This window comes from Onychomys torridus, chromosome 5, assembly GCF_903995425.1.
Source record: "Onychomys torridus chromosome 5, mOncTor1.1, whole genome shotgun sequence".
In the NCBI taxonomy this organism is placed as follows: domain Eukaryota; kingdom Metazoa; phylum Chordata; class Mammalia; order Rodentia; family Cricetidae; genus Onychomys; species Onychomys torridus.
The window spans coordinates 72,229,288-72,243,440 of NC_050447.1; the positions used below are offsets into that span (position 1 = coordinate 72,229,288).

Below are 14,153 nucleotides of genomic sequence, written 5' to 3' on the forward strand. Positions count from 1 at the left end.
ATTTTATGTACTATCAGCGTAATTATTTGATTGCACTAAGTCTTTTTAAAATGTAACTTTACCTCCTCTTCTAAATGTGTGTAGAATTATAAGGCCTGTGTTGGCTAGGTACCAGCAGAGTAACTGAGGAGCTCTTTAACAATTTACTCATCACACCTTTTTTCATTGTCAAGAAGAATCTACTGCTGAAATCAAAGAACTTTCAGAAGGTTACCCAATACAATGACTGGACCCATTAAAAATGCTATTTTAGCTTGCAGACATTTTATATTGCAATTTAGGTCCCTCCAAACAATAAAAGAAATACAAATATATAAATGACCTTTCGGTTTGAAGCAAAATTTAGAGCCATTTTATAATCTATTTTACACTGACTCTGTCTTGTTAACTATACTTAAAATGATTTGGGAACTATCAAGAAACAGATTTTAATTAATCATTAAATGTTCTCAAGTCACAGTATCATTTGAAGCTAGAGGTCTTTTTGTTTTTATTTTCTTAATAACACACAAAAGCCCCAGGCTATCTCTACAACAGCCCATTGCTGTGTGGCACCTCATCCTGTTGTATCAGCAAAGTCAAAGTCATCAGGACAGAAATAGCCTTTTGGGTTCCTCTTCCTTTCAGCTCTAAACTCTACACGTACAAGTGGAAGCAAACACAGCAAAGGAAGGAGACGTCTGAGGGATGAGGGACTCCAGTACTATAAAGTCACGAACAGTGACGGGCAGCCTTTTCTCATTACTGTGCACCTGCAACCCACTTGAACCTCTTTTTAGTCTAGTGCGAAGTTTCACTTCTAATGCCCAAGGTGCCTACTTTGTAATGATTCTCCTGTGTACCAAGATTGCTACTATATTTGGACTGCCTTTAGGGGAATTTAGAAAATAATCTTTTAAGTTACCCCACTTAACATGAGTAATACAGTTAAGAATTTAAAAAAAAAAACAAGATAAGAATATTCAGTCACATTGCCAAAGATGTCAAGGCTAGACCAGACATGTTGACCAAGATTTCAATAAGCCCATTTAGGAATGGTCCTACATTAGATATGTAAGATTTTTCCTTATATATCTTATAGGTACATAAAGTCTATTTCCTGTAATAAGCTCTATTGACTTCACTCTTTTCCCTCAATTAAATAGCCAGAGCAGTGGACTCAACTGCTGACAAGAAGAAAAACAGAGTGATCAGGATGGACAGCTTTAAGGCCCGTCTACCCAGGATGCCTCATGATTCTTTAGGCAATCATTTGGACTCTGTTATGACAGCAGACAGGGAGGCAGGCACTGGTCCTAGGAAGCAGGTAGAGCGAGACTGAGGAGGGCTGTAGTTGTCTACAACAATCCATCCCCAGCCCCAGGCAGAGCAGAGCACAAGTGATGCTGCCCTCCAGGGATTCCCATTCCAAGTCACCAAAACAAAGTCTTCATGTTTTGTGCTGATACAAACCACCAGCAGATTCTTAATGGAAACTGGCCTAAAATATGCCAAGCAGTTAGGGAGGCTTATGGTTAATACTTCATATTTTTAATGCCAAAATAATTGAAAATGATTAATTTGTATAGACTTCTCATCAAACTTTCAAAGGATTTCAATATTTTCAAAATTATTTGTTAAGTTTACTTCGGAAGACAGATGTTAAGACACACAAATATGATTTAATCTAAAAAATAAATACATTCTTAAATCTATTCCCTTCCTGTAGTGGAAAGGAAATTAAGTTATGAAATGTAAACATTAGCAGAAGTAGTAAAATCTAAGACAAATGGATGGGATGACTAAACTTGGTTAAAATACAGAAGTAAATTATTACAAAATGTCCATGAATTAATCTTCATGGTTTTATCTAATAATTAAAGATATATAAAAGTGAATTTTCCTCACAATACTAAACATTAACACTATAAAAAGCATTTTATTTATTTTTAAATTTAAATTCAAACAGAACTGGGCAAATGTAAAACACATCAAAAAGGGATCTCTCTCCCACTTATGTGCAGTGGTCTTCCTAATGCTACAGAGCACCACACAGAAGCCAGGCCCTCTGTATCCCAACCCCAGACATAAGGAAGAGGGCTGAGGAAGGAACAGTTGCATGCTGTGTTTCTCTTTTGCATTACACTTCTTATATGTGTATTTTCTGTTGAAATGGTAATGTGTATTCTTATGCTCTTACCTGAGAGAAAAAGTACTTTCTTATAGGAAAAGTCAGAGATGAGACTACCCAGCGAGAGAGAGAGAGACAGAGAGACAGAGAGACAGAGAGAGAGACAGAGAGAGACAGAGAGAGAGAGAGAGAGAAATTTTATAACCCCAAACCAGAACAAAATCAAAGCTATAAAAGTCACCCCAACCTTGAAAGGAAATTTAAAATTAAAGTGTAAAGTTCTGTCAACAATGCAAATTAACTTCATAATTAGTTCTCAAATAAGAAATTAAGAAAATGCTCCAAGCAGTTCATTCTTAAACCCAATTATGAGAGAGATGAAGAATCACAAGTGATAATGATGGTTAGAAAAGAGAAGTGAAGGGCAAATGCCCACATGCTCAGCCTGGTTACACTGCAGCCTTTCCGTACACAGATGTGTCATGAGAAGACCAACTCTTGACTACAGGCACTGTGATTTTGAGAGAACTGCACTGATTAAGAAAGCGTGGTGCAGTAAGGTCCACAAAGAAAATATTGAACATCCGTTATTATTCATTATGCAGCCTTGTTGAACAGAACTAGCTTTATTTTCTGATATTAGAGGGAAACAATTCAAAAGGACAAAGTAAGTCTAAACATGGTTTCGAAGGACTTGCTCTTGTGCAGTGAGTTTCAAGTTCTCCACACCATCAGAGGCACCACAGAGGGCTGTCTGGAGACCCACACCCATAGGGCATATTCCCTTTGGCAGATCTAAATGTTTTGTTCTGTCAAAGCTCAGATAGCTGGCATGAAAAATACTCCATTCAACTAAACAGGAGTTAAGTTTCTTTCTTGAAAGGGTCCATTTACTTACTGCATCTCTCCTGCCTACATCAGTCTTAGAAGGCCCTGTGGGAACTCTGTTGCCTGCCTACTCTGCAGTTCCCATAAGGCTTCTGCAGGGAGATTCGATGACATTTCCCTAAGACAAGAATCAATCTCCAATCCACATAGGGCAGCTTTAGTGAGTTTCTCTAGCAGACTCCCTGAGATACTGTGTCAGTGAAAGCAGTATCACCTTCGCTCTTAATACAGGCTCATGTTTAGTTAGACTTTTAAAAAGATCACTAATATATCAGAAAAGAGGAGTTCCAAAACACAGTGGAAAGTTAAATTTAAAAATCAGAGAAACTTCCATAAAATGTGTAATAAGTTTTTAATGTGGTTATTTAATGTGTTCATAAAATGATTAAATTCATTTTACTAATGACTCAATAAAACCAACTTGTGATAAAAATTTCTTTCAATCTTATAAACATTTCTCTCTTGTGGGTCAGAAACAAATACCAACAGCACTAAAAAGGTAAGTCCTAGGTCGCCGGGCATCTCATATGCAACATGGTGACTACAGAGTTCAGTAACCAAATTGAGATCACCAACTTCCACCGGTATTGTTAAAGTTTTAGTCAATCCAACAGTCATTGTTCTTATCAAAGGATATCCCCAGACAGTCAGATGGGTTACTTCTGAGAGAACAGCTTTTCTCTCTACCCTCAAATCACAACAGCAATCTTAAGGATGGTATGTATTTTGATGCTGCTTATTTATAATTACTCTTCAAAGATCGTTCAGTAATATGGAATCTAAGCTCAACAAACCATTATTTACAAGTATTAGAATTGATATTTAAAAGATACCACAACAAATTTAGGGAAACCACAAGCAGTTAACAAACAGCACTTGCTTTAAAATGGCCCAAGGCTTAAAACTAGGCTGTATAGCTCACAACACTGCCACCAGTCTCCAGTCCACACCTCTCATGTCTTCCATGCTTCAGTTGAAATTGAATGATGATCTGACCTAAGTAAAAAGTGTTGTAAGGTGACCTTTTTAAAAAAAGAATATTTATTTTAATTTTGTGTGTATTAGGGTCTGCATGTATGATAGCATATCTCATGTGTGCTTGATGCCTGCTGAAGTCAGAAGAGGATGCTGATCCCCAGGAACTGGAGTTTGACAGCTGTGAGCTGACATGGGGGTGCTAGGAATCAAGCAGTCCTTCTAAGACTAGCCAGTATCTAAGCTGCTGAGCCATCTTTCCAGCCCTCTTCAAACTGCTAACAATTTATTAGAGTCGATCATTATCATATTCCCTCATCTCATTTACTTCAAATTTATAGCTTTTCCACTATGCACAACAAAGTATTACATGAAGCCAAGAACATTTTGATAATTCTTGGATAAATACTAGTTCAAAGTAAGTGATAATTACCATTAGTGCAACATGTTTTCTATAATATAAAATACAGTAAATTCAATTTAAAAGACCAGAATCAAGAAACCAAAGTCCTAATTTAAAATAGATAAATAAATATCAACTACAACGTACAAAGCTTAACCGGATTCTTGTTTGGGATTAAAAGCTACAAAAATGCAAGCTTGTACAGCCACTTTGGAAATCAATATGGCGCTTCCTTAGAAAATTGGGAATCTATCTCCCCCAAGACCCAGCTGTAGCACTCTTGGGCATATACCCAAGGAATGCTCAATCATACCACAAGGGCATTTGCTCAGCTATGTTCATAGCAGCATTGTTTGTAATAGCCAGAACCTGGAAACAACCTATATGCCCTTCAACTGAAGAATGGATAAAGAAAATATGGTACATATACACAATGGAGTACTACTCAGCAGAGAAAAACAATGACATCATGAGGTTTGCAGGCAAATGGATGGATCTAGAAAAAAATCATCCTGAGTGAGGTAACCCAGACTCAGAAGGACAAACACGGTATGTACTCACTCATAGGAGGATACTAGATGTAAAACAAAGATGACTAGACTGCTACACAACTCCAGGGAGGCTACCTAGAAAACGGGACCCTAGGAAAGACACAGGGATCACCCAATGACAGAGAAATGGATGAGATCTACATGAACAACCTGGATGAGAGTGGGAGAAATGAAGGGCAAGGTTTGAGGGAAGGTGGGCTTGGGGGAGCAGGAGATCCCAGCTGGATCAGGAACAGAAAGGGAGAACAAGGAATGGTAGACCATGATGGATGAGGACCACATGAGAACAGGAGTGGGCAGAGTGCTGGAGAGGTCCCCTGAAATCCACAATGATACATCCTTTGTAGACTGCTGGCAATGGTCGAGAGAAAGCCTGATCTGACCTAGTCTGGTGATCAGATGGCCAAACACCCTGATGGTCAGGCTGGAACTCTCATCCAGTGATTGATGGAAGTGGATGCAGAGATCCTCAGCCAGGCCCCAGGTAGAGCTCCGTGTGTCCAGTTGTTGAGAAGGAGGAGGGACTGTGGGAGCATGAATTGTTGAGCCCAGGACTGGAAAAAGCATGGGGACAAAAGGCCAAACGAATGGAAGCACATGAATTGTGAACCAAGGGCTGTGGAGCCCCCAGCTGGATCAGGCCCTCTGGATAAGTGAAACAGTTGAGTGGCTTGGACTATTTGGGAGGCATCCAGGCTGTGGGACCAGGACCTGTCCTTAGTGCATGGGCTGGCTGTTTGGAACCTGAGGCTTACACAGGGACACTTTGCTCAGCCTGGAAGGAGGGGACTGGACCTGCCTGTACTGAATCCACCAGGTTTAAATGGATCCCCAGGGGAGTCTTGGCCCTGGAGGAGATGGGAATGGAGGGGAGGGGGTGGGGGAAAGGTAGGGGTGGGAGCGGGAGGGGGGAGGATAGGGGAACCCATGGCTGATGTGTAAAATTAAAACACAAATATAATAAAAAAATTCTAATTACTGAAAAAAAAAACCTACAAAAAACATTTTCTGGGGTTGCTCAGCAAGTTTATTATTATTTACATGGTGAGATTAGGCTGGATTCTTCAGTTTGTACCACATTTCTCTGCACTGTAAAATTTACCAATTATAACTATACCTGTTTTGAAATCAGAAAATAAAGACTATTATAAAAATAAAATACTAAGTTATTAATTTCAAGCTAAGCCCACTATTCTGATAAGACATATAAAAAGGTGTCTAAATTAGGTTAGAAATAAGGATAGAGAACATAATAAAATGCATAAACACAAACTGTAATTTGCAATAAAACTGAAGTCTCAATGTCAAGGAGTTTTTTTCTTTTTTCCTAGAAAAGGGATGGAAAAGTGGGTCAGTCTATGACTCATTAAATGTATGGTTCAAGACCTTTGCGTATCTTATAAGTGAAGGCTTATTTAAAAAATATGTAAACAAACAAACAAACAAAAACAATAGCCAAAGCTGTCAATTACTTGACACTGATAAATTTTCAGTGCCATCCATAAAACTGTTTTTGTGAAAATTTTGGGATTTTTTTAAGACATAAATTACTACAAAGATTCAATATATACACATTGGAATATCATTGACTAAAAGAGTTTAAATCACAAAACACACAGAAAACTAGTGTTATTACTGAATGAAATGTTAGTTTGCCTTTTAGGTTACTTCTAGCATGTAGTTACAATTTCTGTCTAAATTTTCAGAGAGAAACACAACATAGCTGTCATTTCTGTTTACAAAGAATCTATTACATAAAGCTTACATTTTGCAATAATTTAATGACATGTATACAAAACATATAAGACAATCTAGAAATTAAAATAAGCCTCTAATCAGATGTTTAAAACAGGCTTTCAAACTACATCTGTAATGGCAATTATTTTTAGTAAAGCAAAATTTAGTTCTACAGATTTCAGTCTTACATAATTTTTATAAAATTCTTTGAGTCATTTGTGTTTTCAATGTTATTACCAATACCTTTTACATTATTAACTAGCTTGATACATATCCTTTCACACCATAGAGAAGGCTAAGTTTAATAGGCTATTATTTGGTATTCAGGTAATTTATGTAAACTTGACTATTTTTGCTTTCTCAGGCATGCAAAATTAGAACTGATCTTTCTCTCTTAAAAATATTTCTTTTAGAAAAAAAATGGGGCTTGGGTCAAATATTCTGACAGCTATTTTTTGTGCTAAATATAAATTACAAATGAACAATATTTATAGCATGTCTTATCTATAATAGACTGTTTCCTATTAGTACCATAGGAAGGAAATTCAATATGGAAGTGATATCCAAGCAGCTATGAGCTTAGTTCTCTACATATTTGTTTCTCATTGCCCCAATCTCAAGGTCACCTGCCTTGCAAATGCCAAGTAAACTCTCCGATTCATAGTGAGTACATTAAGAATAACAAAGTTATAACACCTTCACAACTTATTGAACATGGATATGAGAAGCTGGTGCCTACCTATATAGAGCCTTTGCCCCTATGTTCTAGCATCTTTGGTAAAGGATGGTACACTGCACACTTCCAAAAGGGAAATGCAAACACCAACCCAGCCACAAATCCTCTGATCCAATGGTGCCTTGCCTGCAAGATATGGTGAGGCAATGGTGGCACAAAGCTTGTGTGAGTAACCAACCAATAACTGATTTGACTTAAGGCCCAATCCATGAGAGAGATCCTATACCTAGCCCTACTTGGGTTGCCAAGAACCAGAGACTAGATAATGCAGGGACCTAGGGTAAAACCAGGTAACACTGGTCTTACGAAAGAAAAAACAAAAACAACAAACGTAGTGATAAAATGACTCTTAAGGACATTCTGTTATACTCATAGATCAAAGCCTTGTTCAGCCATCATCGGAGAAGTTTCCTCCTGCAGCAGATGGGAACAAATACAGAGACCCACAGACATTATGCAGAGAGTGAGAGGCCTTGGGACACTCAGTCCTAAACAGGATGCATCTATCAAATCCCTTCCCTCAGAACTCAGGGACTGCGGAAGTGGAAGAGGCAGGAAAGAGTATATATATATATATAAATAAAAGCCAGCGGGCTGGAGAACACAAAGGAAACATCAGTATGGCAAAGCTCATATGAACTCAGGGGATGAAGCAGTCCACAGCCTGCACCAGCTCCTCTGGGTATGCACTATGGCTTCCAGTTTAGTGTTTTTATGGGATTCCTGAGTATGTGAATGGGTGGGCCTCTGATTCTTGTGCCTTCTGTTGGGCTCCTTTCCTTCTGTTGGTTTATCCTGTGAAACTCTGTGACAGTTTTTGTTTTGTTATTTTTTATTTTGTTATATTAAAAAAAAACAAACGAATGAAAGACAATCTAACCACCAGGGTAAAGGTTAACAACTAAACTGCCATTTATACCTGTTGGGAGAGAGAAAATCAGTTTTTCTAACAGTGACATTGGGTTTATCAACCACTCCAGGGAGGGCCTCATTTTCAGGAGCAGTTGATCAATATATAATGGACTCCATAGGGTTTTTTGTGTTTGTTTTTCGTATGCTTTTATTTGGTTAGAGTTTGATGTTTTGTTTTCTTGGTTTTGTTGTACTGGGTTTTTTCTTGTTTGTTTTGTTTTTTGAAAAAGAACTTAGAGTTGAGTGGGTGTAGGGAGGGGGAAAGGATTTGAGAATGACTTGGGGAAGGGGAAGAATATGATCAAAATGTATTCAAATTTAAAATTATAAATAATGGAAAATTTTAAAAAGAACAGCCTAGCTGTCAAGTACACATCTTTGAGGACTAATCATCAGACACATGTGTCCCCTTAGACATTTCTATAGCTTGTCTACCAAAGCAAAAAGCATCACCAGTCCAGCCACTTTACCTCAGGATGCAAATCTCTCATTCAGGTACTTGACTCCACTCTATACTCTAACCCTGAAACGAGTCAGAAAGGACCCACTTTGGGGAAGACACAGTTTAAAGGCAGGGGTATAGAAAACAAGGTACATGAAAGAGCAACGGTGGGGAATGAGTTTGAGTAGGGAATGGAATGGAGAGTAGAGCAGAAGAGTGTAAGGGGAGATAATTAGAACTCATATGAAAACCCATTTTATAAGCTTCTTAAACACACACACACACACAAACATGCATAAATACCAAAGGGGTTAAATTCACATTATCCTACACAGGGGATAATGTTCCAAGCTCTAGATTGCCAAATAACAAGCCTAATGACAAATGAGGGGTGCCTCCCCTCAAGTTGTTGGTCAGAGGGTTCCCAGAATCCCCCCACCCCCCACACAACTATATAGACTATTGGCAGTGTTCTAGGTTGCACACCAGAACTTGATGATAGCCCACTGCTGAACACACTACATACTTTGGTTACAGGGCATGGAGAAATCAAGCTGGTACTGAGAAAAGTTTCTTCCCCGAAGGATAGCTTTCATAGTACTTACTGGAAGAATCTAAGTAGGCTTCTAGGGAGAAAAGTCATTAATGATCTTATGCAGCTGTAAATATTGTGAGCTACCATGATGACCAGCTTGGAAAGATACACTCATAAATGCAATTGTGGCACAAATGTTAGAGGTAACCAATTGCTTTCTGATTATATTTAAGGCCTGCTCCATGAGCAGAAATGGATGCCTGCTATTGTAAATCTGACCAAGAATCCATGGCTGGGAAGATTAGAGGCCTCAGGTGTCCTGTAGCAATTTTCTGAAATACAAATTTCCATCTTAGAAAGGAAGCTCCTTAAGACCCAGGATATTCTAAAGAGAGAGTTTTTAAACATCACAGCTTTTCAAAACTCAGATAAATTCCCATGGTATTATAGACCTGAGCTTTGTCAAGACTCACCACTCTTGAAAATTTCTGAGTGTGGAAACTTTAGCCTCCTGCATTAGGATACATACCTCACAAAAGCAAGAACAAAATCTGTTTGTTTAACACTGCACTCACAGCACAAAACTATCCCTGGAAGACATCGGATAACTGAGTACAGGAAGAAATGAGCACACCTGCAGCCTATGTATAGTACATGAGGAATCCAACCATTTGCAGACAAGAAACAATGCTTCCTTATAGGCTGTTGACATCTATGAGCAAAGAGCAAACAGGTCTAACTCCAACCAGTAAAAACCCAGAACATGAGACACAGAGCCAGTTTTATAGAAATAATTTCAAAGAACAATTTTACATAACTTTACAGTTTATTTCTAATAAACTCTTGGGAAAAAAACTTACGTTCTTTTGTTTCTTTGGGGTCAATTATACAGAGTGAATAAATTAACCACAAAATAATAGACAAAAATCCAAAACAAAACAAAATAATAGCCAAAATATGGCCAAAAATGATAGTTCAAAATATAGAAGTATTTTTAAAAAGATCAAACCAAAAAGTGAATGTTTCCTTTTATAATTCTAAGAACAGCAAAACTCCCAGCATTATGCAGTGAAGAATATACAAATACTTCATATTTTAAAATATCTAAAATAGAACTCAATAAATGTTAATAGCTTCATTTACTATTTACATAATTTTCCACTGGGGCAGGAAGCCTCAGTCTGTACAGCATTAGCCTTGGCTATATAATGAGAACCCAAGTGTCCCCATCTCCACAAACTCACTTGTATAGTTTTATGTCAGTTTTCCTAAAGAATAGGATTAGAAATAAAATAATTGTTTTAAAAACACATTTAATGTAAATTTAGTCTGCTTTTCTTTTCCAGAAATACATACTGATGAAATATGTGTTCAGAATTATGGTTTTCTGTTTTTGAATTTGACTTCATACTCCCTATTTTGAGAGGGAAATGAAGAGCAAGTTTCAGACTCAAAATAATATATCAGGATGGCCTGTGTTTTCACACAGGTACACTTATGGCCTGTCCCTGTTAAAGTACCATGTACTTTAATCTAGATCTGTAAGCCTGACTTTGGCCAACACAATAAAAGCAGAAAGAAAATAAATAAACTTGAGATTATCAGTTCATTGAAATTTAAACAATTCTTATAGAAGCAATCTTACACTAGAAAAAGCATGCTACAAAGTTTCCTGGAATAATTAGAAAAGTGCACTTGGAGCAAGAGACCTTGAATATATACTTTTATATAGCCCCTCCCCATTAGTCCAGCATTTGACAGTTTGTTCTTAATAGCATCAGAGACGTCTGATAACTGTTTGCTGAATAATGAATGGGCCCACCGTGGTAACAAGTGCACAGATTTACTGAGCGCTTGACTTGTGCTAGGCACTGCTGAGTATTTTAGATTCAAGGCTGACAACACTTCTAAGAACTAGGTACTACTATAAAGTCCTACTTTGAACACAGAGGAAAAGTGGCCAGGGGATGTTGGGAAGAAGCATGGCTAGGGTTTAAATGAAGGTATCTGATGGCAAAGCTCCTACCACCCGACTGTGGAAAATACTATGGCTTCTTAAAAAGTAAAATTTAGAAATAGTTCTATATAAGGATCTAAAAAACCAAAGTTGTTTCTTCCACATCTCAGTGATTTCTGGACAAAATAAAAAACCCAGAGCTCTGAAGTTAGCAGAAATAAAGACATGAAGGAGTTTACTGAGATTACTCTAAATTTAGAGCAAAGTAACAAGTGTTGTCTGTAATGGGAAGTGATAAGATGTTTTGGAAACATTACATTTATCACTGGTTGGACTATCATCTGAACACAGATCAAACTAAATATGGACTTACAGTATTACCTGTTGCCTAATATCATTCTAAAGAAAACAAAGTCCCTACAAGCCTACCTTGGCAAAAAACACGGTGAGGTGAGTTTCGCTGCCAACAATCCAAATAGGGAATTTTGGAGATTTCAAGTAAGAACCAACCTAGAATAAATTCAGCAAAGTAAAACAAATAAATGAAAAATTTATGCTGCCCCTTAATTATTTGTTCAGAATTATGTGAAACATAACAAAGGTATCTATCTAATTAACATTTCTTATCCACAGAGGTTAAATACTGAGTACAGAAGGGAACTATTCCTAAACTTACATTGCATCTTTAAACCAGAACAGAGCAATGCAGATCTTAGTGGATACGCATGCATAGTGAAGACTTTAGCTCAAGAACTCAGTTTCAGATTTTGCTGCATTTCCCAGATAGAATGGTTACCTTAGGAATTTCAACTAGGCACAAAGTTAGAGTCATAAATTTATAATTACTTTATAAGGTAATAATTATAAATCAATGACCAAGATAAGGGCACCCTTTTTCTTAAAGAGTTTAGGTTAATACAATAACCTCCCCTAAAGAAAAGTTTAGCTGGGCAGTGGTGGCGCATGCCTTTAAGCCCAGCACTGGGAGGGCAGGCAGATCTCTGTGAGTTTGAGGCCAGCCTGGGCTACAAGAGAGGCACAAAACTACACAGAAAAACCCTGTCTCGAAAAGCCAAAAAAGAAAAAGTTCAGAATATAAAGGAATCCTGCATGAAAAGTTTAAGGTTCTAAAACATACATAGTATTTTTTTCTTTTTTGTTTTATTTTGTTTGTTTTTTTGAGACAGGGTTTCTCTGTAGCTTTGGAGCCTGTCCTGGAACTTGATCTATAGACCAGGTTGGTCTTGAACTCACAGAGATCCGCCTGTCTCTGCCTCCCAGGTGCTGGGGTTAAAGGTGTGTACCACCACTGCCCAGGCCATACATAGTATCTTTAAAATAAAAAGCTATCCTTATAGTTTGCCTGCAAGGTCATATATATACAGGTACGTGCCCCCCCACTCAAAAAAAAGGTTTTAGGTCTATATATAAGCCTGTGCCAAAAAACTTGCATTTTATTTATAACTGAGATAAAAAGTGCATTTTGAACAAGTAAAACAAATTCACACAATCCATCATGTTTACCCTAATCAACTATTCCAGACTTCCATGAGGACACTTCCCTTAAAAACAACTAATCTTAAAAACAACCAATCTAGTTTGCTTTCCTGTCTCATTCAGCTGACTATAACTGGGAAACTCTAAGAAGACTTGTGGTACTCAGGCCATTATTCTTCCCTATTCAGCCAGCAGCCTTGCTTCAGAACCACCACAGCCTTGGGGAATTACGATCACAAGAGAGGTGGAAGACAGGAACTCTTGTATCCATGGGCAGAAAACTCAGTTCCTTTGTCCTATGAAAGCAGGGACAAGTTGATGTGCTAACATGAAACAGAAAACTGGTCAAGTAGGAAGGCTTCTTTGAGGACAGCAGAGAAGGAAAAGAGCGAAGAAAGGCATAGCTAGTGCTCAGTTAGTGTCAAATGGGGCTGGAGAGATGAGCAACAGAGATTTCACTCTAACTGGAGCAGAGAGGTGCACAGTGGCAGGCCCTGGCCTGAACATAAGCACCAACTACAGAGCTGGAATCACAGACAGGGGTCCTGACTGTAGACTAAGACTCTACCACACAGTGGACAGTCTAGACACTGCTTCATTTCCCTTAGAAAAAGCATGTGCATTTCACTTAAGGCAGAGGTTTTTTTTTTTAAAAAAAAAAAAGGTGAAATTTTATAGTAGGAACAAAGGATAAATGAATGTTAAACTAACTTTTTTTTTTTTTTTTTAAAGATTTATTTATTATGTATACAGCATTCTGTATTCAGAGGCCAGAAGAGGGCACCAGATCTCATTATGAATGGTTGTGAGCCACGATATGGTTGCTGGGAATTGAACTCAAGAAGTCTGCAAGAGCAGCTAGTGCTCTTAACCACTGAGTCATCTCTCCAGCTATTATTTTGGTGTATTTTATATTAAAAAGTCAATCATTAGAGAACATAATATTATCCTTATTTTGGAAATCAAACTGATAGTTCTCCAATAGTTGAACAGAGAATTACGATGTGGCCACGTAATTTCATTCCTAAGTACACAGTAATATAAAAACATATGCCTATAAAAAATGTGCAGACAAATGTTCACAGTAGCTAAATTGGAATTATCACTCTAAAGTATTAAATCTGAACCATTAAGAATAGAGAAGACTCCTGCTAATCAATTCTTCATGACAGAGCTAAATTTAAAGTTTTACAATATTAAGGGGTTCTTTAAAATGTATAATTTTAAACATCCATCAGTTGAGGGCTGGGAAAAAAACCGACACATTATAAAATAGTGATTTCAACACAAAAAGGAAAGAAGAGTTCCTGTTTTCCACCTCGTCTGTGGCAATATTAAATGGGTGGAGGAACCCATGGAGCCAGAAAGCAGAGCTGTAATGTCTAGAGCGAGGGAAGAAGGAAGTGACTG

General features: G+C 37.7%; 1 protein-coding gene across 8 annotated transcripts in view; it reads right to left on the minus strand.

The window, feature by feature from the left end:
• Mindy3 (MINDY lysine 48 deubiquitinase 3) overlaps positions 1 to 14,153 on the minus strand; it is a 74,610-nt gene that overhangs the window by 24,706 nt on the left and 35,751 nt on the right. For 7 of the 8 annotated variants that reach the window (XR_004944975.1, XM_036187469.1, XM_036187466.1 and 4 more), the window contains one exon: positions 11,676 to 11,756. The exons of the other annotated variant lie outside the window; for it this stretch is intronic. Coding sequence is in view for 6 of the 7 variants with exons in the window: in XM_036187469.1 (XP_036043362.1) it covers positions 11,676 to 11,756 (81 nt within the window). In the remaining variant the exon portion in view is untranslated. The remainder of the gene's footprint in view (positions 1 to 11,675; positions 11,757 to 14,153) is intronic. 8 annotated transcript variants of the gene reach the window in all.